The sequence below is a fragment of the Oreochromis aureus genome, linkage group 4 (genome assembly GCF_013358895.1).
Source record: "Oreochromis aureus strain Israel breed Guangdong linkage group 4, ZZ_aureus, whole genome shotgun sequence".
Classification (NCBI taxonomy): Eukaryota; Metazoa; Chordata; class Actinopteri; order Cichliformes; family Cichlidae; genus Oreochromis; species Oreochromis aureus.
Window position 1 is genome coordinate 20,819,002 of NC_052945.1, and position 25,923 is coordinate 20,844,924.

General features: G+C 35.4%; 2 protein-coding genes across 3 annotated transcripts in view; both read right to left on the bottom strand.

Annotated features, from left to right (window-relative positions):
- The window catches only part of LOC116316800, a 130,514-nt gene extending 113,752 nt beyond the window's left edge, over positions 1 to 16,762 (bottom strand). The window contains 5 exon segments of the mRNA XM_039611128.1: positions 9,921 to 10,244; positions 10,820 to 11,143; positions 11,726 to 12,049; positions 12,902 to 13,198; positions 16,675 to 16,762. Coding sequence (XP_039467062.1) covers positions 9,921 to 10,244; positions 10,820 to 11,143; positions 11,726 to 12,049; positions 12,902 to 13,198; positions 16,675 to 16,756 — 1,351 coding nt within the window. The 5' untranslated portion in view covers positions 16,757 to 16,762.
- Positions 1 to 25,923, bottom strand: part of LOC116328182 — a 38,259-nt gene that overhangs the window by 2,346 nt on the left and 9,990 nt on the right. Inside the window, exons 1-9 of one of the 2 annotated variants that reach the window (XM_039611181.1) lie at positions 3,508 to 4,307; positions 3,089 to 3,409; positions 2,646 to 2,936; positions 2,240 to 2,551; positions 1,841 to 2,125; positions 1,399 to 1,689; positions 993 to 1,304; positions 594 to 878; positions 93 to 422 (exon numbers count right to left, since the gene is read on the bottom strand). In XM_039611181.1, coding sequence (XP_039467115.1) covers positions 93 to 422; positions 594 to 878; positions 993 to 1,304; positions 1,399 to 1,689; positions 1,841 to 2,125; positions 2,240 to 2,551; positions 2,646 to 2,936; positions 3,089 to 3,176 — 2,194 coding nt within the window. In that variant the 5' untranslated portion in view covers positions 3,177 to 3,409; positions 3,508 to 4,307. Of the gene's footprint in view, positions 1 to 92; positions 423 to 593; positions 879 to 992; positions 1,305 to 1,398; positions 1,690 to 1,840; positions 2,126 to 2,239; positions 2,552 to 2,645; positions 2,937 to 3,088; positions 3,410 to 3,507; positions 4,308 to 25,923 lie in introns of those variants that run through there. The other variant, XM_039611182.1, reaches the window with a different exon arrangement.

A 25,923-nucleotide genomic window follows, 5' to 3' on the forward strand; every position in this document is an offset into this window, starting at 1 on the left:
TTGAAAAACACAAAAGGAAGAGAACCATAAAAATACAGTCACAACCAGAGGAACGTGAAGTTTAGAAAGATTTGTTACATTTCTAACATTACCTTTGCTTTTGCTTATATGGTCTACATTGCCCTGACTGGAACATAGATGTTTTCCTTCACAAGAAAATTGTTTATATGCATCCCAATTTTCTGCTGACACATTAAGGAAGCTCTGTCGAGTCTCTGTCCCATTGCTGTGACTCACTGGGGGATTAGTAAGGACATCATGGTCAGGAATTTTGTTGCCACCTACTCTCCAGGTGATGGAGAAATCATTAAGATTAGGGCCGACCAGAAGACAGGTAATAGTCACATGTCCTTTGTTCTCAGTTAGCTGTGGTGGTGGTCCCCGGACATAAACCCCAACTGGGTGTGATGATGATGGAGTTGCTATAAAAAAAATAAAATTAATTAAAAATAAAAAAATAATATATAAATAAATTAAAAGAATATGCAACAACCATGAAGCAGTTATAAAATGTCTGATATCCAAATTTTACATTTAAAAATAGTCTTATTATGTTCTTCATGTGTATGGCAATTATACTATTTTCACTTTACCTGAGCAGAGACTGACATTTTTGGTCACGCTTGTGTTCAGAGACCTGTCAGACACTTCACAAGTGAAGATCTTTCCTGTTTTCCACTCAGAATCATCAATTACAAGTTGACTGGTCACTCGGGCACGTCCATCTACACCCATGCTGATATCACTGGTTGATGGAGATCTTTGCTGAGACTCAGAAAACCATGTAATTCGAGGGTTGAAGCCCCATCCAGAGCATGAAAGAGTCTGTGATCCTGAACCTTTACTGGGGACCAGAAGAAGCTCCATGGATGGGTCCACTAAAGAGACACAAATAAATGCATCAATTAGTCTATGTAATAGAAACCATTAAACTATAAAACAACAAAGAGAAATCAGCTTGCACTAAGGGAAACAAGAGTAGCTCTCCTCACCAAAAATATAGCCGGTGGACCTTGACTGAAAAGGTTCAGAAAAGCCTTGAATCACGTTGCAGGTAAATTTTGTGTCTTTCTTCCAGTACCTATTAGGGACAGTGAATTGACTACTGATTGAAACGAGGCCCGGGCCTTCAGCAAAATTATAATATTTTTTTTCAAGTATTTCTTCATCATTGACTTGGAAGGCGACGTAGAGGTCACGTGAGGATAGTTGTTTGATGTCACAGTGGAACACAGCACTTTCTCCTTTCAGGAGATCTGGAAGGGATCGCCTGATCTCTACCAGTGGAATATGAACTGGAGAACCTGGATGATAATATCATGAAATGAAGCAAAATAATTATTTCAATTGCTCTTTGGTCATAAGATGTCTGATTTTCCTGTTGTAGTATCAACTTACCTGTAATATTTATGGTCTTCTCAGCAGATGTGAAGCACTTATGCTCTGCTTTGCATGTTACATGCTTCACTTTCTTCCATTGAATCGAGGGAACTCTAAGATTACTGTTTATATGAGTTGTGTTTTTCTCTATGTCTACTCTTTCCTTCGTGGCTTTCCCATCAATCAGCCAGGTGATTGTTGCATTAAAGTCAGTGTGGACCAAACATGTTACTTGCACCTCATTTGACGTCATTACAGTCTTGAAGCTGGGAATCTCCACATGAATGAAGGGAGCGGAGCTTGAAAGAGCTGTTAATGGAAAAGTAGGAAAAAAAAGAAAAGAATTGTATAACAAGACCAAATCTGAAGTAAATTAATCCATATAAAATATACCATCTCCCGTACTGCTAGAAAGCAGATATTTTATAGATTTAGTTGGCTCCTTGTGTGATAGCTTTACCCGAGCAGAGGCTCATTTCCTTCTTGACCATTTTGTTCAGAGACCTGTCAGACACTTCACAAGTGAAGATCTTTCCTGTTTTCCACTCAGAATCATCAATTACAAGTTGACTGGTCACTCGGGCACGTCCATCTACACCCATGCTGATATCACTGGTTGATGGAGATCTTTGCTGAGAGTCAGTCAACCATGTAATGTTAGGGTTGAAGCCCCATCCAGAGCATGAAAGAGTCTGTGATCCTGAACCTTTACTGGGGACCAGAAGAAGCTCCATGGATGGGTCCACTAAAGAGACACAAATAAATGCATCAATTAGTCTATGTAATAGAAACCATTAAACTATAAAACAACAAAGAGAAATCAGCTTGCACTAAGGGAAACAAGAGTAGCTCTCCTCACCAAAAATATAGCCGGTGGACCTTGACTGAAAAGTTTCGGAAAAGCCTTGAATCACGTTGCAGGTAAATTTTGTGTCTTTCTTCCAGTACCTATTAGGGACAGTGAATTGACTACTGATTGAAACGAGGCCCGGGCCTTCAGCAAAATTATAATATTTTTTTTCAGGTATTTCTTCATCATTGACTTGTAAGGCGACGTAGAGGTCACGTGAGGACAGTTGTTTGATGACACACTCGAACAGAGCACTTTCTCCTTTCAGGAGATCTGGAAGGGATCGCCTGATCTCTACCAGTGGAGTATTAACTGGAGAACCTGGATGATAATATCATGAAATAAAGCAAAATAATTATTTCAATTGCTCTTTGGTCATAAGATGTCTGATTTTCCTGATGTAGTATCAACTTACCTGCAATATTTATGGTCTTCTCAGCAGATGTGAAGCACTTATGCTCTGCTTTGCATGTTACATGCTTCACTTTCTTCCATTGAGTCGAGAGAACTCTAAGATTACTGTTTATATGAGTTGTGTTTTTCTCTATGTCTACTCTTTCCTTCGTGGCTTTCCCATCAATCAGCCAGGTGATTGTTGCATTAAAGTCAGTGTGGACCAAACATGTTACTTGCACGTTATTTGATGTCATTACAGTCTTGAAGCTGGGAATCTCCACATGAATGAAGGGAGGGGAGCTTGAAAGAGCTGTTAATGGAAAAGTAAAAATTCAATAGTCTGACATTGTCTTGAAGTTGGAAATCGTCACATAAATATATAAGCTAATAAAACATGACTTTATCTAAAGACTGCTCTTAATGTCTTATAGATATGATTTGAGTCAGTAACTACATACTTACTGTGACAAATGTTTATTGTTCTGTTATATTCAACGCCATTGTGATCAGCCATGCAGGTAAAAGTTGAGCCTTTTGCCCACATTGTCATATCTGGCTTGAGTTCGCTGCTCAGGCTGAAGGTTTTCTTCCCTTGCTCTGAACTTTGTAGCTTCCTTGTGCTTGCCTTGTTTTGATTCAGTGGTTGTTGATCCCATACCCACTTCAAAGTAAGTTTGTCTGGAAAGAAGTCACTCAATGTGCAGATGAGCCTTACTGCTGAGATTCCAAATTCCCCATCCCAGACTGGGTACAATGTGATGTTTGGCGAGACAATCCGTGGTACTGAGAAAGAGAAAAGATTAGTTTGACTTTGCATATTTATAAATATTTTGTGTTAACACAACAAGAAAAAAACTTGATGTCATCTCAGTTATACATACCTTCAGATTTTGGTAAATGAGGAACTGTTTCATTTCAGTTTTAAGTGTAGTGTGTTTGTCTTTAGGCTAGATGGCAGAGTTATAATTTGACATTGTTTGGTGTTGCTGTGTCAGGTGAAGATAGGGCAGGAAGTCTGTTGCACAGTTGTTATGCATGATAGGGCAGAGTGATCAGGGCAAGCAGCAAGCGGAAGCATTGAGTAACACCCGGGTCTCAAAAAAGTACCAAAATACAGAAGAGCAACGGAGCATCACAGACACCAGGTGTGAGGTGCGGTTATGCTAGTAAGCGAAACCAAGTACACATTTAAATTTCTCATGTCAGTTTGCATGTGCACCACATGAATTTTATTTCACGTCTCATGACTTTGCCAAAGGTTTTAGTTCTCAAATCCTCTAATAATAGAGTAAAATGTAACCAACTGTAAAATCTACTACTTTGCATATTCGGTATAGAACGGGCTGCTGATTCCAGGTGCTGTGGATGTGATGAACAGAACTGTATATTAGAGAGTTTAAAAAAGGACAAAATATTAAATACATATAAATAATCCTTAAAATACATTCAACTTTTACAGATCAACCTTCAGATAATGTAAACAACTTCAAAATAATGCAAGAGAAAGACAATTTTATCTTCATTAAAACATTTATTTTTAAAAACAGATAAAGCTTTTGCAGTTTAAAAAAAGGCAGTTGCGATTACTTACATGATAGTATGAGATTATATGAAAAAAAATGTTTGAGAAATATGTTTTTCACCGCACACAACGGTCCTTTCACAGCCCATTTGTTTTATTTGACCTGTTAAAAAAAATTAAAAAATAGTGAACTTAGAGCAAAAGGATTTATTTCATACTGCTCACCACTACTTCATTATAAATAGTGTTTATGCATGAAGTTAAATTGCTACACATATATCAAAAAATGTATCAATACACAGGAAACTTATAATGCTATACGTTCATTTTATAGTTGGTTAAGTATAGTTGCTGAATAAACTTAGAAGGAACACTACTTTAATATCAGCTGAAATACACTTAGGAAGTCAAACTAACAGTTGCAGACAAAGCTGCTTATAACAGATTGTTACACAGTATTAAGATAATTTCTAAATTAATTTACTTTCAATAATATGCATTTGATTGATTAAGGCATTCAGAAACTTGTCATCTGGACATAAACCACTGGGATATACAAGCTACACTGGGACATAAAGAAAAATGAACTCAAATGGTAACATTATGTAGTGTAATTTTCTTTTAACTGAAACATATAAAATTGGTTTAAATCAGAGATATGAACATATTTTATATGTTTTGACATTGGCATTGATTATTCCACATAATATCACACAATTTAATGAGTTTGATAATCACTTTTGTCACCATATCTTAAATATTGTAATCCACCACACATGCCGCACTGATTTTGAAAGAGCTTCATTTTGATCTGAAACGATTTTGTCTTTATGGTCTTCCAACATCAGTGTAATAGAAATTACACTTGCTGCTTCTGACTTCTGACTTAAAACCCTTGTCTTTGTCCATACAGCTAGATCTTTGAGTAGGGCGATATCAGTATGATATCAGTTGGCCCTTGAACATTCATCTATTAAATTATGTTTTTATACAATTTCAGCACTCTGAATTTTAGCTGATATATATTGTTTATATGATATTAGCAAAAACTGTATAAAGATAATTAAATTCACAGCAACAGCTGAATTGTGAAGTAGCTAATCCCTCACTGGGATAACGTGAACCTTTTTCTTCCTTTTTTTTATTGTATTAAATAAATCTCACATTGGTTTATTAAACTGACATAATCATAAATGCTTCTAATGTGCATAGATACAGTGTTTTTTTTCCTGTAATCAGCATTTTTTAGTTGTTTTTACAATAATTTGAAAAGTTTGAGTTATTCTGACTCATGGTTAAAATGCAGAATGCTAAATGAGTTTTAGTTTTTTCTATCATAGCTGCTTGCTTGATAAATATAATCTGTCAAAGTGCTCATTGCTGAGTTAAATCTGCACACAATGCTAGCACATAAATTTCTGATTACCTTGATAACAGTTGTTCCAAAGATTAACAGCAGAGTGATGAGGAAGAGAAGGATGAAGATGATGGCTACGTTTGCTATGTTATCATCAGATAGTCCAGGGTGATGAAGCTCCAGAGAGTCCGTGACGAAAAGATCTAGATGAACAAAATTTATTCTGTCAAATATTTGGACATTTCACAACCCACTTTGAAACACACATTGTAAGATACTAACTTATAGATTTTATCTATTTTCTGTTAAATACATATTTTTTTTTACTCTATATGCTATATCAGATTCATAGTCAGTCAACCTAGTTGGAACTTATAACAACAGAAAAGAAAAAAAAATAAGGTGACAGAGGTCGAGTGAGTGCCCCATAAAGATGAATAGAATTTCATGTCCTTTCAGACCTACAATCCTGACTTCTGACTTGCTTTAGAAAGTCTTCAGTATTGTTTAATTACTATATTTAAGCCTTGGCTGGGAGATTTAAAGGGTTTTATTAAGCAGTCACCAGTTTTTAAGGGGTGCAAGACCCAGTAGACAAAACACAGGCACACAAAGACAAGTCACAGAAGCAGTGTTACTGAACTATCTGCATATTAAATACACATAGACTGTTCCCTGAATACCTAATTTAGTGATGTTGTATTATTCTAACAGAAATTCGATGTTAAAAACATTTTTATATTATCATCATTGTATAAATAACCCAAACATGCTACTGTCTACATTAGGATAGCACTGTGACTGTACAACAAACATAAAGCTCACAAAATGATTTAAATGAAGACATGAACTGCATATAATGAACATCAACAGAGTTGCAAACTGTTTTTTTTTTTATTTTGAATCTGCATTAAAACACACAAACACAATGTCATATCACAAGCAACAGACATTAAACAACAAACAGCAGACAGAGACATGAGAAACATCTACAAGGCCGAGCACTTGGAGTCTTGGTTGATGTTCATGTTGAGGTCAATGCGGTTTTTGTCAAATGTTCTGTACCCAATGGACCTGACAATAGCTCTAGTTGTGTTAACCACAGATTCGTGGTACACTACACAGCTATAGACAGCACCATCCCTTTGCCACTGGTCAAGGCTGACAAATAACTGGCCATAAGCAGAATAGAATCCATTGTTTTCAATGGGTTCTGTGGTATTAAAAGCATAACTTGAGTCTGCTTCCTCGTCATCCACAAGCCAAGACACAAAAACCTCCTTAGGGAAGAAGTCTTTCACAAAGCAAGTCAGGGTCACCTCTGCTTTGTTAGTTTGTTCTAAAGGAGGGAGCATAAACACTGACGGGCGCTGAGGGTTTCCTCCTGTAAGCATGAAACAACATGAGACTTTGTGCCACACATACATTAACCAGCATAATTAACCAAAATAATACAGGAAATTAAATCCACACACACACAGGCATACACATACACACTGAGAAGCAGGGCTTGTAATGTCTTTGATATTAAGATGTCAATAAGGACTAAATACTGTTTCAGAGTATTTTTCTTACCGAAATCCCTTTTATAAGGTTCCCTTAAAGGCTCAATTAAATCTGAGTGGTGAACAACACAGAAGCGTGTTACCACCGTGGTCCATTCGTCATAGGTGATGTCAAGCTTAGACACGTATGTATTCCCATTGTCTTCGACTTTAGTGACTGGGTTACTTGCTATGTCCCCTAGTTTCTCATCCTCCCAGGTTATTTGAGGTGCATCTTTTTGTACTGTGACTGCACATGTTATAGTTCCTTTTTTACGGACAAGCATGTCCTCAGTTGTGGGGCCACTGATTACTACTTTCACATTAGATGTAACACAACCAGGACCTGAGTAATGAAGCAAAAAACAGTTAGTGAGCAAAATTATTACAAAACCATATTAAAAAAAATAAATGTATCTTTTTTAAAAAAAAGAAAACTAATCAATTACTCACTTTGTTGGTTCTTTTTGTAAGTGACAGTTTTATTCAAAGATCCATCTTCTCCTCCAGTAAACACACATGTAAATATAGTCTGATCATTCAGGTCACTGGAATTTACTGTGAGAAAACTTGCTGCATTGTACACTTTTTTTCCAGCCGCATTTTTTGAGTAAGAAACTGTTTCGATCAGATCTACTGTGCTGGTGATGTCTGCTCCATTTTTCAGCCATTTTAAGTTATGTGTCTTTGGTGCAAACTCTTTGGCAAAGCAGGAGGCAGTATAGGTATCATCCTCATCAGAAGAGGAAGAAAACGCTTTAAGAGTCGGATTCTTATTAAATTGTTCTGAAAAACAAAGATATACACAAATATGTGTATGCAGAAGCAGGGAATAATATTTATATATATATGCAGAAGCTGAGATAAATAATTTGCTACAATCTTCATACTATATGGATTTTCTGTATAAACAAGTTTCCGGTGCTCAGTTACTTTTACTTAGCACTTTGCACAATGTCCAAAAGAAAATTAGATTACTGTAGTCACAAATGGAAATAAGTGAACTGCAGAGCTTCAGTGTTCACTTCTGCATATACATTGACTGGCAAGCAAACACACATTTAATATTTATGTTAATTATGTTAATTATCAATGCACAGTGAAAGTGGAGGGAGACGATAAAAGGTCAAAAAGGACGAGGATTATTTAGACAGATGGAAAGAAACACAACATGCAACAATACTGATTTTCAGACAGGCGCAGAGGACTTACAATGTATGAGTGAAGAATTAAAAAAAGACAATGTGCCAAAGCTTAATACTCATGAGCAACACTGCTTAGATATATTCTTTTTCTCATCCCACCTTACTATGTGTGTGTGTGTTTCCAAAAAGTGTATAAACAATTATGAATTTTGAAATACTTAACAATATTAGCTTTAATGTTGGTTATGTTTTTTGTTTGTTTGTTTGTTTTTTTAAATAAATTTAGGTTTTGGTTGTAAGCTCAAACACTTATTCCTCTTTGTATTGAGATTATTTGTAGCTTGGGGTGCATTTACGATAAAGTCAGCCTCTACTATGTTTTTTTTTTTTTTTCAAAACACAAAAACTGGAGAATAACTAGATAAGTGACTCTTATAATTATTAGAAGTAACAATCAATAAATGTGGCCCAGTAATACTTTATAAGAAATATTGCTGCAGAAAATTCGTACTAAATAAGGGTACTGTAGCAATGTATCATGTACGCGATGTATGTAGAATTCAGATAACCTAAGAAAAGGAAATTAAATGATATATAGTTTTACAGACTATAACAATATCAGCCTGTGCATTCATGTGCAAATTCAATCAAATTATTTAGTTTGCTATATGTTCACAGTGCTTTCATGTAAACTTGTTATAAGTTAAATAACATAAGATAAACTGATTAAATGTGACTTAACATAAGGCTTACCTGGTTTTATGGTGTTACTTTTATGTTTATGGTGTTAAAAATATTTTTAAGAAAAGTGTCAGTTACTCACCTTGTGTGTTGTCTCTGTCACTTTTATTCAAAGATCCACTTTGGCCTCCTCAGAACACACAAGTGAATTCAGTATCTTCATTCACATCATTGGAATTTACTGTGAGAAAACTTGCTGCGTTGTACACTTTCTTTCCATCTGCCTTTCTTGATTCAGAAACTGTACTGATCAGATCTATTTTGCTGGTGATGTCTGTTCCATTTTTCAGCCATCTGATGGCATGTTTCTTTGGTGCAAACTCTTTGGCAAAGCAGGAGGCAGTATAGGTACCGTGCTCATCAGGAGAGGAAATCACTTTAAGAGTTGGATCCTGCTTAAACGCCACTGAAAAACAAAGATGTACATTAATGTGTGTATGCAAGAAGGAACTGAATGTGTTTTTAAGCTGAAAAACTTATTCTTTGATGTTTTTCAGACTATTTTATAACATGAGCAACTCAAAATGTACTAGGAATGAAGTCAGCCTCTACCATCATTTCTTCCAAAAACAACAACAACCAAAAATAGTGAACTAACAAGAACTAACTCTAATCCTTCTCAGAAGTAAAAATCACTAGTTTTAGTGCAGTAATACTTTACTAGTAATTGCTACTGCTGCACATAAACAACCAACAAGTCTTTGTGAATGTTTCACGCCTCAATTTATTAGCTATTAGTGCTCATCGAACTGCTTCTACATTTTTTTCACATTATATTTAAATCCCCTCAAATGTTGGTGTAACTGTTAAAATACTTTACTAACACTTTCATGTCAGTACATTAGAACTGAATTAAAGTAGAAAGAATAATTTCTACATGACTTAATATAAGGCTTACCTGGTTTTATGGCCATACTTTGTCTTATTACAAAATCATAGTGACAAATGTTATTACTTTTTTTAAAGAAAAGTATCAGTTACTCACCTTGTGTGTTGTCTCTGTCACTTTTATTTAAAGATCCACTTTGGCCTCCCGTAAACACACAAGTGAATTCAGTATCTTCATTCACATCATTGGAATTTACTGTGAGAAAACTTGCTGCGTTGTACACTTTCTTTCCATCTGCCTTTCTTGATTCAGAAACTGTACTGATCAGATCTATTTTGCTGGTGATGTCTGTTCCATTTTTCAGCCATCTGATGGCATGTGTCTTTGGTGCAAACTCTTTGGCAAAGCAGGAGGCAGTATAGGTACCGTGCTCATCAGGAGAGGAAATCACTTTAAGAGTTGGATTCTGCTTAAACGCCACTGAAAAACAAAGATGTACATAAATGTGTGTATGCAAGAAGGAACTGAATGTGTTTTTAAGCTGAAAACTTATTCTTTGATGTTTTCAGACTATTTTATAACATGAGCAACTCAAAATGTACTAGGAATGAAGTCAGCCTCTACCATCATTTCTTCCAAAACAACAACAACCAAAAATAGTGAACTAACAAGAACTAACTCTAATCCTTCTCAGAAGTAAAATCACTAGTTTTAGTGCAGTAATACTTTACTAGTAATTGCTACTGCTGCACATAAACAACCAACAAGTCTTTGTGAATGTTTCACGCCTCAATTTATTAGCTATTAGTGCTCATCGAACTGCTTCTACATTTTTTTCGCATTATATTTAAATCCCCTCAAATGTTGGTGTAACTGTTAAAATACTTTACTAACACTTTCATGTCAGTACATTAGAACTGAATTAAAGTAGAAAGAATAATTTCTACATGACTTAATATAAGGCTTACCTGGTTTTATGGCCATACTTTGTCTTATTACAAAATCATAGTGACAAATGTTATTACTTTTTTTAAAGAAAAGTATCAGTTACTCACCTTGTGTGTTGTCTCTGTCACTTTTATTCAAAGATCCACTTTGGCCTCCCGTAAACTCACAGGTGAATTCAGTATCTTCATTCACATCATTGGAATTTACTGTGAGAAAACTTGCTGCGTTGTACACTTTCTTTCCATCTGCCTTTCTTGATTCAGAAACTGTACTGATCAGATCTATTTTCCTGGTGATGTCTGTTCCATTTTTCAGCCATCTGATGGCATGTGTCTTTGGTGCAAACTCTTTGGCAAAGCAGGAGGCAGTATAGGTACCGTGCTCATCAGGAGAGGAAATCACTTTAAGAGTTGGATTCTGCTTAAACGCCACTGAAAAAAAAAGACGTACATAAATGTGTGTATGCAAGAAGGAACTGAATGTGTTTTTAAGCTGAAAAACATATTTTTTTGATGTTTTTCAGGCTATTTTATAACATGAGCAACTCAAAATGTACTAGGAATGAAGTCAGCCTCTACCATCATTTTTTTCCAAAAACAACAACAACCAAAAATAGTGAACTATCAAGAACTAACTCTAATCCTTCTCAGAAGTAAAAATCACTAGTTTTAGTGCAGTAATACTTTACTAGTAATTACTACTGCTGCACATAAACAACCAACAAGTCTTTGTGAATGTTTCACGCCTCAATTTATTAGCTATTAGTGCTCATTGAACTGCTTCTACATTTTTTTGCATTATATTTAAATCCCCTCAAATGTTGGTGTAACTGTTAAAATACATTACTAACACTTTCATGTCAGTACATTAGAACTGAATTAAAGTATAAAGAATAATTTCTACATGACTTAATATAAGGCTTACCTGGTTTTATGGCCATACTTTGTCTTATTACAAAATCATAGTGACAAATGTTATTACTTTTTTTTTAAAGAAAAGTGTCAGTTACTCACCTTGTGTGTTGTCTCTGTCACTTTTATTCAAAGATCCACTTTGGCCTCCCGTAAACACACAAGTGAATTCAGTATCTTCATTCACATCATTGGAATTTACTGTGAGAAAACTTGCTGCGTTGTACACTTTCTTTCCATCTGCCTTTCTTGATTCAGAAACTGTACTGATCAGATCTATTTTCCTGGTGATGTCTGCTCCATTTTTCAGCCATCTGATGGCATGTGTCTTTGGTGCAAACTCTTTGGCAAAGCAGGAGGCAGTATAGGTACCGTCCACATCAGGAGAGGAAATCACTTTAAGAGTTGGATTCTGCTTAAACACCACTGAAAAACAAAGATGTACACAAATGTATTTATGCAACAGAATGCAAGTATTTATCTTTATTTACTATTCATAAATTTAGAAATCCACCCATCCATTTTCTTCCACTTATTCAATTCAGGCCCACTGGGGTGCTGGAGCCTTTCCCAGCTGTCTTAGGGCCACAGTCAATGTACACCCTGTACAGGTCATGAATCTATCTCAGGGCTAAGACACAGATCCAGACTATCATTCACAGTCAAATTCACATCTATGGGCAATTTAGAATCACCAATTAACCTAAACCCAGAAGAAAAGAAATATTTAAGAATATGTCATGCTATTTGATGAGGATAAATAATTGCTTTTATGTTATTTATTTGACATAAGCAGCATATTTGAATATAATTGGGCTTTTTAAAAAAAAGTTGAAACACTTATTCCTTGGTATGCTCAGATTCTTTTGTCAATACAAGCAGGTCAAAGTGAACTTACAATTAAGTTTGTTTCCAGTACCATTTCCTAAAAAATATCAAAACCCAAAAAATAGAGAACTAAAGAAAACTAACTTTTATTCTTTTGAGAGGTAGCAATCACTACATGCAGCCCACTATTATCTCACTAGTAATTATGACAAAGGTTCAGAAAACAACTAAAAAAACAGCCTTGTACTGACAAGACTACTGCATTTGATAATGTATTACACGTGAGTACAGTGGTTATTAGGTCTTGTATAACTTCTATGTTTTTTTTTAAACTTTTACATTAATTAAAATTGTTTATCTTTGGAATATATTATCAGCGCTTTCACTTAAAGTTGTTATAAGTCAAACAGACTGAGATAAATTAACTGAATATGACTTCACAAAGCTTACATGGTTTTTGAAAAGAAGCCTGTCCATTCCCAGCAGCATGCCTTACGGCACACTGAAAAGTCTGTCTTGCATCCCAGTCCTGTCTCCTCACTCGGACTTGACTGACTCCAGTATAAACATTGCCTTTCTGTACAGCAGTGTACTGGATGAGGTCTGTCAAGGCAGTGCCGCCTTTGTTCCACGAGAAAGTCACTGCAGGAGGGTTAAAGCCAGTGGCAAGACAGCCAAGAGTGACAATATCTCCGCTCTGAGAACCACATGGCATCAGGGGAAACACAGTGGGTCGACGTGAAGTGGCTAAGAAAGGGGAAACAATAATAATTAATATACCACAATGGAAATACAACAATAAAGCACACATTTTCACCTAAGATTAATTAAAGATAGATAATAATTAGACATAGATAGATAAAGATAGACTTTAGCCTTTAAATGTTTATTATTTCAAATGCCCCGAATCCCAATTTTTTCATCAGTCTCTGTCAGTGCTATTATATGTATTACTGTTGTTATAAGTTCCAGATTTTGTTAGTCTATAGATCATTTTCTAAATTGTTTTAAATGCAGAATATGGACAAAAAAACAATAACAAAAAACTGAAATAAATAAAAGAATAATATAAAGTTGGTAAACTTCCTTTCACAGTGTAGATGGCAAACTCTTTTAAGAACACATTACATTTTGCGCCCCAGGGTGGCTGTGGCTACTATGTAGCTTGCCATCAACAGTGTGTGAATGTGTGTGTGAATGGGTGGATGTCTGGATATGTAAAGCGCTTTGGGGTCCTTAGGGACTAGAAAGCGCTATATAAATACAGGCCATTTACCATTTACCATTTTATTCCACTTCAGCATTGATGTTTGAGATGAAATGGTTTACTTACCTGATGACAGTGACTGTTGTCCCCTTTCCCCAATAGTCAAAAGCACCGTAGCACAGTACTGAATCTACTTAGTTCTTAGTATAAAAAGGCTAAAGTACTAACGATACATACAAAAGGTCTACTTCAACATTAATTAAGAACAATATTATAAAATCCTATCAAATGCTCCCTAATACACTATCTGTTAGAGCCAATTTTGACATTAACAGGTTTTTATAGCAAATGTATATGAGCACAATTCAATTTTGAAGTGACACTGACAAAAGTTAAATTATAACTTGTATCCATGGAGACATATCTTAACTGATGATGTTGTTACTGGAGAGCCATTTTATAAGTCTAAAGGTCATTTGACATACTTAATAGATACTTTTCTTACTGCTCACAAAACTTTTGATACTCTTACTTAAGGATTTTTATTAATCAAAATCAGTCTGAAAGTCTTTTTTTGACAATTTTTGTAACAAACTACAAAAACTGCTGATGTAGGTACTTAATTCAGCAAATTTATCATTATAGTTGTAAACAAATTAAAATCATTACATTGTATTGTAACGTGGGAATTAGGAATTTGTCTCTTTAGCAAAAATTATAGCTATTTGCACGTGAAGACTGTAACTGTCGTGCCTTGCCTTTATTTATCACTCTACATTAGTGTTATATATTATATTATATTATGTTATATTATACTATTAATAAGTTAAACTTCTTTGTCAGTCTACGCCACATAATTTTGTAAATTATTTTAAATGCATAATATGGACAAAAATCAATAAAAAAAACCCAGAAATAAATAAAAAGAATAGCATAAAGTTGCTAAAAAATCCATTCACAGTGTTGATACCAAATTCTTTTAAGAACACATTAAATTTTATTTCACTTCAGCATTGATGTTTGAGATGAAATGGTTTACTTACCTGATGAAACAGTGACTGTTGTCCCCTTTCCCCAATAGTCAAAAGCACCGTAGCACAGTACTGAATCTACTTAGTTCTTAATATAAAAAGGCTAAACTACTAATGATACACAAAAGGTCTACTTCAACAGTCATTAAGAAGAAGATTATAAAATCCTATCAAATCCCCCCAAAATACACTGTGTGTTAAAGCCAATTTTGACAATAACTCGTTTTGATAGCAAATGTATATGAACACAATTAAATTTTGAAGTGACACATAAGTTAAATTATAACTTGTATCCAATGGAGACATATCTTAACTGACGATGCCGTAACTGGTGAGCCATTTTATAAGTCTTAAAGCCATTTGAGATACTTAATGGATACTTTTCTTACTTCTCACAAAATTTTTGATACTCTTACTTAAGGATTTTTATTAATTAAAATTGGTCTGAAATTAGTTTTTTTTTTTTGACAAATTTTGTAACAAACTACAGAAAATTGATGATATAAGTACTTAATTTACCAAATTTATCATTATAGTTGTAAACAAATGAAAATGATTACACTGTCTTGTAACAGGGGATTAGGAATTTCTCTCTTTAGCAAGAAATATAACAATTCATACCTGATGTGATGGTGACCGTCGTGCCCTTTCCCCAGTAGTCAAAAGCGTAGTCACAGTCTAATAATTTACTGACAACTGTATACAAAACCTTACGCTCCATCTAATAACAGTCTACAATCTGCTATATTCTCCTTATAATTAATATATAGAGATTCAAAAGACTGAACAAAACCTGTTTTTCACCACCAACATTTAAACCAAGTCTGTAAATTATAAGACATTTATCCCTCAGCAGTCTACAAATGACGGTATTGAATTTTCTCACAACCACAATATTTCTTTTAAAAAATTCTAAATTTAAATTAAAATCATAAATTAAAGTGGAAGAATTAGATCACCTTACCTGATGTGACTGTAACCATTGTACCTTTCCCCAGTAGTCAAAAGCCCAGTTATCACAGTTAACAGAGTCTTTTCACACCTGTCACAAAAACTAACTTCTGTGATATGGCATTACTTGGTGACATCATTTAACTTTGGAAATAATTTGAATCACTCTCACCTAAATAACTGCTTATATAATTATTTTCTAAATGAATTAAAGAGAAAGAAATACCAGGTACTTTCTCTAATTTCTTTGTCAGATTTTATATAATTAAGCAGGAAAAAATAGTTAGCTATACGAATAATGTTAAAATTCATACCTGAACTGACAGTGACCATTGTGCCTTTTCCCCAGTAGTCAAAAGAATGGCCACAATCTAAAGAAATATTTAGCGCTCTGTACAAAAACCTGTTCGCATTTTTCCATCTTATTTTACGATAACCAAAAAATCTGAAATACTCTCGTTTTTTGCAAATTGAGATTCCGAATTCTTAAAAATAATACCTAAGTTTTACCATTAAAGATTAAACTGAGAGTACAGATTATAGACTTGTAATAATATAGAAATTAGTATGAAAAACATTTTTCTTTGAAAAAACAACAACACAGTCTTTAAATTTAAATCTTAACATTAAGAGAAAGAAATTATTAATTTTACCTGATGTAACCGTGACCATTGTGCCTTTCCCCCAGTAGTCAAAAGCGTTGTCACAGTGTAATATTTCAACATATCCGACGTACAAAAACAATCACCTCCAAGTTCTAAATGTGCCAAATTAACAGTGAAAGTTTTATATTTTTAGTATTAAAATTAAGTCAGAAAGCTCCTCTTACCTGTTGTGACAGTGACCATTGTGCCTTTTCCCCAGTAGTCAAAAGCATCGTCACAGTATAAGGCATTAACACACTGAACATACAAAAACAAGCACCTTGAAGATTCTCATGGTCACACTAATGTCGAAAAACCAAACAAACAAAAAAACAAAAAATGCCTCTAAAAGAACCACATTTATAATATGAAGACAAAAACCTTTTTTACCTGTTGTGACAGTGACTGTGGTTCCTTTTCCCCAGTAATCAAAAGCAGCGTTCACAGTGTAATAACTCAACATATCCAACATACAAAAACATGTCCCTTTAAAACCGTAAATACAACGACTTAAAAAGTGTTGTTAAATTTTTCATAGAAAGGAAAAAATACATATATTTTTACCTGTTGTGACAGTCACGGATGTTCCTTTCCCCCAGTAGTCAAAGTAGTAGTCACAGTGACAGATTTCAATTGCACTTCATAGCAAAAAATGTTTTGACAGCTTCTCTGTCATTTAACAGTAAACTGAGAAACTATTACCTATCATTTACACAGCTATTTTACTAGATAACATTATATGCAAAATATAACCAAGATTAAATAATCAGTTAAATATAGCATTTTAATAATTCAAAATACATTTTACTATCACACCAGAAGTTACTGTGACTTGTGTTCCTTTCCCCCAGTAGTCAAAGTAGGCATAGCTGTCACAGTGATCTGTTAGAGTCTGTTTCAATACAAATACGTATTTAATTTAAACCAAAGGAATCAGGTTTCACAGACAAAATGATTCCCAGTGTACTCTTTATTAGCATTTTCCTTTGAGACATCCATTTCCTGTGGTCTGGGTTATATAAAATTAGGTATCTTGCTAACAGTTTGTAAATACTTCCTCTTTATCAGACCCTTTGGCAGCTCCTGCTTTTACAGCAACCAGATGATAAATTCAGTAGGAGTTAATGTTACTGATAAAGAACAATGTGTCTTGAAGAAGCTTGAAGAAACTTGTTCAGAAAGGCAAGTGGAGATAATGACCAAATTATAGAACACCATTAACCACCTGCTTAATCTTTTACCATGTTTACCATGCATCATGAATTTCCATTTACAGTCATAATGAGAGTAGCTAGCAAGTGCTCCAGTAATGCTGAGTGGAGTCATCTGTCGCACATAACCAACTGCTAGTATCTCTGTCTTTATAGCCTAGTTGTATTTGTTGAGTTTTTCCCTCAAGTTATTAAACACATTTGTTGCTTTCACCTTTAGCAGGAATATGTTTCCTCAATATCTTTTCAAGATACTATGCTTTGTCGGGGGTTGCTGGAGTAGCTTCCTTTTTATTAAATCATATGGTGGTTGAAAGGGGGCCATTGCTGTCAGACATTCCCAGGCTAATCTTTTCAGGGTCTCTTTGCAGGAAAACAGTTTGCAAACTGTATAAAATTGGAAAAAATTGGTAAAATTGGTTTCCTCTCCTCTCCTGAAACTATGACTCCGAAACTACAGTACTGTGCATTATCTGTAAGTCTTGATCTAATCAGCATGTCATAGTCATGCAATTCATACACAGTGTCTTTCACATTATAATCAGTTTATAATTCATAATGTTAAGAACTTAACAAGAGTTAAGTGTGATGTCTGAGTATAAATCTGCCTCACAGGTTGCTCTGATTGAGAATGAGGTATGTTCTTTTAAATAATTTAAATTGATTTGAGTATTTCTTGCATGTTACCTGCTGGATTTTACATGACAGAAAGCACACTCTGTTATGCTTTGGCAAACTGCATAGTGAATCTAACCTGATCATGTTGAGATCATCAACTCCTTTTAGACCCACAGTGCAGGAAAAAGTAAGGAAATAAAACTTGAGCTTGAAGATCAAAATGACAAATGTGGTTTATGAACCTTCAATTCTCTCAAAAAAGACTGGAAAAGATTTGGAGCAGATGCTTAAAGATTAAGCCACTAATTACAAAAGCAGCATTTTTCTTTTGTTTTTGTTGTTTTTTTGCTTCCATGTGCAATTCTACAATCTAGTTTTGCATTTTTGTGTCTTTCTTTTTTCTTTTAATTGAATTTAAAGTAATAAAGTACCTTATTACATAAGTCCCTTTGAAACACCTTCGCCAGGTTATGATAAACAGAAGGAAGCATAGATAAATAGGAGACAGTGAGTTGGTGGGCAATGGTGGTTGTTGTGGTAGAAGCGGTAGACTACAAATAGTGTTATGAACAAAAATGACTCCAGTGAATAATAATAATATTTAATATAATATATATAATAAAGCCAGAGGAAGCCTACAACTGGTCAAGTGCTGGGTGGAGAAATAATATAGGCCATGTCTTGTGGGCACACTGGACAGGTGTTGATGAGATGTCCATGTTGCCCACAGTAAAAACACTCACTAACCATAAGCGTCCTTCTTCTTTCCTCTGGAGTCAGCTGGGCCCTGCAGATGTGCATTGGCTACAACTCCAGTTTGCTCTCATCCTTTCTTGTTCCCTCTTTTGCTTCCCTGAAGTTTCCCACCTGAGGCAGAGTGGAACTCTGGGCGTTCAGTTCTAGTTGAAAATATAGTTGTCCATACACACATACATAGAAACAAGAGAGTCAAGTAAGTATTTAACAGCTAACTCTTTCTTCATATAAATAACTGAACCATTAAAAAGGCCTGATGGTACACTATTGGTATTTTAGTTTTTTATTTATTATTTTAGCTTGGACACTTTAGTACACTTTAGTTTAGGTGAAAAAAAAATCTGCAATGATTTTGCTTTCTTTCTTAAATAACATGCCTGAGATTTATGACCTGGTTACATGCCTGATGGTCGGCATACTCTTAGTGGTACTCATACTCATTTTGAATTGGTATTAATTATGATTTTTCTTTACTCAGGCATTATTCAGTTCAGATGTGCTATTCTATAAGGAAATGCCATTGATGAAATATTTATTTTCAGGCTAAAAAACATACAAACACTGTATCTCTCCTGCTTTGTCCAATATATTAATAAGAACTATCAGTGCTGAGCTTGTTGCTGTCAGTCCAAAGTTTCAGTTTGTTAACTGCATGCAGAAACATCTGTTGTGGTGAAGACTGCTTCCTGTGTGTTATAATAATATTAACCCGAAGGATGTCCTTTGAAAGTTTGAAAATACCCCCTGACTGTACATAGGTTTAATACTTTAACTTTGGAAAGAAATATATTTGAAGTAAAAATTAACTATATGTTACAGGCCCCAGGAATGGTGCCACAATAACAAAGAAGAAATCCCTGCAAATACAAGTAAAGTTCAGAAGCAATGACGACACAGTGCACTCGGTTTGCCTCTCAGATTGCATCTGAATAGTGGGCGGAAGTCCATCCCCCTAAAGCAACTGGGGTGCACCTGCCTTGAAATAATAGTTCCACCTGCGGTGTTGCTCCATTTTTCTGTCCTTCTGTACAGTCCATGTGACAAAATAATATACTGCATAAATTGGTCATGTTACCAAAGTCATTTTGAATATTCATAGCCACAGAAAATAACAAATAAACAAATTAAATAAATTAAATTAGATGATTAACACAAAAGTGGCCATGCATTTTGGGTGTGCCACATATAAATAAAGTCTAATATATAACATTTAAAATACGTTTGGTGCATTTTAATTTGTAAAGATCCACATATTAATGCTATTATTATGAAAATAAGGACTAAAAAAACTATAACTTTTTAGCTGGTGTCGTTCTAACATAAGTTCTTAGTGTAAGAAAACATGACTACCAACCAGTGTTGGGCAAGTTACTTTGAAAAAGTAATTCAATTATAGTTACTAGTTACTTCTTCAAAAAAGTAACTGAGTTAGTAACTGAGTTACAATATTCTAAAAGTAATTAATTACTTGAAAAAGTAACTATTGCGTTACTTAAAAAAAAAACAAAGAACATTTAACCCTCTGGCGTCCAGGGTATAATTGGCCATTTTTTTACTACTCTTGATTTTCCCTCCACATTTTACCTTTAAAAACTATTTACTTTGCCTTGTTTGGTATCATTCTTTTTAGCGCAACCTCGCGTGCCTGAATTTACAGTTATGTTCTCATTTTGTCATACTGTATAACCAGAATTGATCTAAAATCAGACAAAAACCATAAAATCAGAGTAGAAAAAGTTATATTTTTACTGTAACAACCATAAACATGTTTAATGAATCATATTTCATAACTTCAAATGCAAATATTAATTGTCAATTTTAAAATCCTATGCACAAGTTTTGCAAACAACAAATTTATTTGCATCCATTTACCTTGATTTTTTAAATAACCATTTCAAACTATTTACAGAACATTAAGCTGTTCTTCAATAAGATGCCACACAAATTATTTGTGCCACTCCAAAAAAATATTTTGTGTCCACTACAAAGGAGAACATCACAGCCTGATACCTGCAGGTCTGACAGCAGCAGGTGTATCACTGCTGTTTCTACCTGGAGACAGCAGTCGCCTCATTGTTCTAACACACAACACAAAACTATCCACAACACTACACACTAACTACACAAGACAACACATTAACTACACACTCCAAACACGCTAAACGTCACAAATCTCACATCTCAAAACTCGCTCTCTCTCTTTTTCTGCTCTCTCTCTCTCTCTCTCTCTCTACGTCACTCCTAAAACTTCCCCTGTTTTGTTTTGTTTTTTTGCTCATAAGCAGAGAGTGCTTGCTAGCGCTAACGTGGCGAAACTATTGAGGAAAAAACGCCGCGTATATATTGTTTATCACGACTCTGGTTTTACGTGGCCTATCCACACAATTTAAAAACTGGTATATATCACCTTGTTGCTTTGTCTTTAAGTGGTCACGTGATTGACTTACCACGACTACTTTATTCTTCCTCAGTCAAACAGCAGCACTCGATTGTTTTGCCCCCTGAGCTCCAGGTGTTGTGCTAGACAGTGATTGTGATTATCGTCCGCGGGAGCGCGCAGCTGCTTAAAGCTGTAGCGTCCAGATTACTTACAGCTACTTTCGTGCAGCTGATATAAGATGCGGTAAGGTGAACACAGTTTCAACCGTCTGTTTGTTGAAAAATAGTAACGGACCGCGTTTCCTTGTTAGTAACTGTAACGGCGTTGTAACGATAGGAATAGTAATTAGTTAGATTACTCGTTACTGGAAAAAAGTAACACCATTACTTGTAACGCCGTTATTCCCATCACTGCTACCAACATATAGACATCTTGGCTTTCCCTGAGAACTGTTTTGTTAGAAACATACCAGTCTTACACTTTCCACATACAGGATTATATGAGGACTTGCTTGTGTCTGAATTATATAAATTGGGTCATTCTAGGCTATATATGGGGCTCCAACTTGTTATAACACTTGACACTGTTTTATGTGCCCTCCCAGCTCCAAGCAGATCAGAAAGTTGTATAATAAGAACAACTGCCACTGGTACTACTACTTGTGTTCACAGCTGACCATGTGCAGGATGGAAAAGGGCCGTGATCATGGCCATTGTTTTTGCCAAAGGATATACCACTGTGGTTGTTATAGTGCACTGTTGTTGAACCCTCTACAAAAACTTCACCATGTACATTGGCTATCATGAAACTTCACACTGGTTCTAACTTTAATGCTTTTATATTAGTTTAACACTATTTTTCTTTGTCTGTCTGTCAGTTTATGAACTATTTCAACTATGGTGAATCAGAAGCAATAAAGAAAAACTGTTAAATTGCCATATTTTTCAAGTTGAAACTACCCCATTCAAAAACTTTACAGTGCACACTGGCTATCATCCACTTCCTTAAGATTTTTATATTACTTTAAGCAATAGCTTTCATTTTTTTCATTTCATTTCAATTTACCATTTGTTTCACTACATTTACATTTGTTTGTGACTATGCATAATATATGGATTGATCTTAATCAAAAAAAGTTTTTAAAAAAGTTTAAAAGTACAAGTGTTGTAATTTTTCAAGGTAAAAAACCCCATTCCTTCATATATTTTCTGAATATTACTTTTCATGAAAATCCCAAGGATTTACCCACAAGGCATGTATTGCATTTCCTTTAGTGAACATTAAAACTTTAGTTAAAGAAAAACTTTACCTAAAAGATTATTCATGCTGTGCATTACCATTATATGCTCTTGATGACAAAAGTGATGTCACATTTGTCTTCGGGGCTTCGATGTTGTTTTAGCTGGGTTGAAGCCAAAAGTTTTGTCAGGTTTGACCACCATTTTAATAATATATCACTACAGCTCAAAGATTCATAGATTATAGTGAGCGAGATGTTGCACCAGTTTGAGAAGATGAGAAAAAAGATGAGAAAAACAACAACAAAAAACAATGAAGACAAAAACAGCACTAATGCGAGGGCTTTGTCTAGCCAGTGGCAAACTAATTTACCAGCTTGATCAGTCATTAAAGTTCTGATTATCACAGTTGACACTCAAGACAACATTTTGCTGGGTTAGCCAACCTACCTACCTACTGTGACTTTTGTGAGTCATTCTAAATTCTGAAAACATTAAAAAAATAGAATAGAATAGAGCAGAATTCCTTTATTGTCACTATACAGATGTACAATGAGATACAGAGAAAGGGGGGTGAGGTGCACAGTTTCTACTGTTCATATATATGAATGGTATTTAGAAAAAGAAAAAAAATCATATTTTTTGGGACCATAAGGCGCATTAAGCGAAACAAAACAGTCAGATAAATCAAACTTTACTGAACTCATTCTTCTTGCTTCCTCCACTTCTATACCATTGATTCATTAATGTTGAATTCTCTGGCAGCTGCTCTATTCCCATGTTGTTGCAGTATATTAATGACTAACCTCGTATTGTAGATGGATTATCTCAGTTGTTCTACTGACTGAAGTTTGGTCCGTTTACAGCATCCTGCCATGCGATTCCATTTGTCAAAAACCATCAGGAACCCTCACGTTAACTTTTAAGGAGTGAAAAAAAATTAGTGTTCATCCTCCAGCTTCACTGTGTTAATGTTATGCTAACATAGCTGTTTTGCTAGCAATCGCGTAGGACATCATTATATACCAGCTATTCCAACTTCAGTAACCCTACAAAGGTCGCTGCTGATTAGTTTTCTGTTTTCATTTATGTTGGAAGTGTTAGCAGAGCTGTACGTTTTAATTTTTTCAGAAATCTCTCAGTCAGGACATGGTATATCATGTTTAGGTATAAACTAGTGAGCTGACTTCCTGCTAACTTCTAACTCCGTTAAATTTAATAAATTCTGTTTACATGAATGTCTGGATGTTAAACTTGATTGTTACACCTGGTAAAGCATCAATGCTGATCATTTTATTAAAGATGAAAGAATTTAGACAGTTTTTAACTCTCAGTGATGCCGCAGTGTTCGTTTGACTTTGGGACCTGAAAAGGACGGAGTTTTGGACCCAGATTACTCCGCCAGGCTTCTGACTACACTAGCCGTAATGCTCCGACAATCCATCAAGCGGTTTTGATTTTGCACCTTATCAAAGTCATACTAAAACATTTTCGGACAAATTTTTGAGTGCCGTGTACCACATAAAATCGGTTCGAGGTCAGTAAGCACAACCAGAATTCATACATAAGGCGCACTTGATTATAAGGCGCATTGACGATTTTTGAGAAAAATGTAAGGATTTTAAGTGCGCCTTAAAGCCCAAAATATGTGGTAAATAAATAGTGTTATGTATTTACAGTTTGTGTTATTGTATGTAAAATTAAGTATTGTACAGGTGATTTATAGAGGTTTATAGAGGGAAGTCCTTGGAACTGGGGGTGGAACTGTGTCATCAGTGCATGTGTGAGTTCAGGGTGGTTATGTCTTTTGGGATGAAACTACTCTCAAGTTTGTAGGTCTTTGTGCTGATGCACCTGTAGTGCTTCCCTGAAGGAAGCTGGTTGAAAAGGTCAAGACCAGGGTGGGAGCTGCTCTTGATGATGTTTGTTGCTCTGCTGAGGCAGCTGGAGGAATAAATGTCCATCAGGGACATGTCTGTTGGCAGTGTTGGGACTAACGCGCTATTAAGTAACGCATTACAGTAACTACGTTATTATTGTGGTAATGAGCACGGTAACTAGTTATTATGCCAAAATCAGAAACGCGTTACTCGTTACTGGGCTTTAGATAGGCTCGTTATTCGTTACTTCGTGTGGTGGCTATCGCGGAGCTTCCACAGATCCAGTAACATTGGCAAGTGGTGGAGGCCAGCAGGTGGATGAGAGAAAGTGGAGGCAAGAGGAGAGACCCGAAGTGGCCGCCCGTCCGAGTGTCAGGTGAACTGAACTTCAGGTAAGAAGTTATGACCTGCAGTGTATCTGGGTCAGATATAAACCAAGTTTAGGTGGAGTTTATTTTCGTTATGCTGACTTTTTCGTACTGCGTGCTAGCTAGCATGACGGAGTTTCTATACAGCTGTGTGGGTGCTATGTTACTGATGTTGAACTTTATTTTGTTCATAAGGTTAATTAGTAGAGTTGCCAACCGTGCCCTAAAAAACGGAATCGTCTCGTATTCAGAGAAAATATTACGCGTTTCGTATTGAGGTGAAAAGGAACACAGTTTGTCCCGGACTTCAGCTACAATGAAAAAGATACAAAGCTGGAGTTATTCTGTGTCTCTGCTGCACAGCTGCCTCTTCTTCTCTCATTCTCTCCCTCTCTCTCCTGTTGCTACTTCAATCATGAAACTGATCAATGATCAGCTGATCGGCTTTTCTGTCTTGTTTGTTTATCGCCCACTTTGCGCCAGAAAGAGGAAACCAGCGGATGTCGCGCTAAACAACAGCAGCACCTTTAAGCTTGATCAGCTGTTGTTAGAATTTATTTAATATTAATTTCTAGTATCAGCTGATGTTTGCTGGAGCCACAGCTGTAAAGCTGCTGGTCATGATATCGGTTTGGTTATCTGGTGAGAGGTAAACATGAAGCTGAAACCAGGAGATGTCCTTACTGAATCATCAGAGCTGAACAGGTGATGGAGAAACAGGTTTACCTTTTAGGTCACATGAATGAGTTGAAGTTATGAACTGTTTCTGAGAGACAAATAACACCAGGATCCTTTTCTATGTAGCTGACAGCTGGTAATTGTGCAGGGGCGGGTCTAGCAAAGTGTTGCCAGCGGTCCAGGTAGGGCATTAACAGGGAAAGGGGGGCACAAAGAAATACTTTTCATTCTTATTCTCATTTAAAATGTCTAGCTTTTAATAAATAATTATCTGAGTCTTACAACAAACGATTGATAGATTGATACATATATACCATCAGAACAGTGTACATCACTGTCACAACAGTGTTTGTTTTCATTCAAAGGCTTTATGATTTTTCCTATAATGGCGGGCGGTCTCTAGTTCAAATGCCCGGGTTGGATTTTTTTGTCCCAGTCCAGCCCTGGATGCAGCTCATCTGCAGTCTGGTGTTACCTACATCTTCCTATTCAGAAGGCAGAATTTCTGAG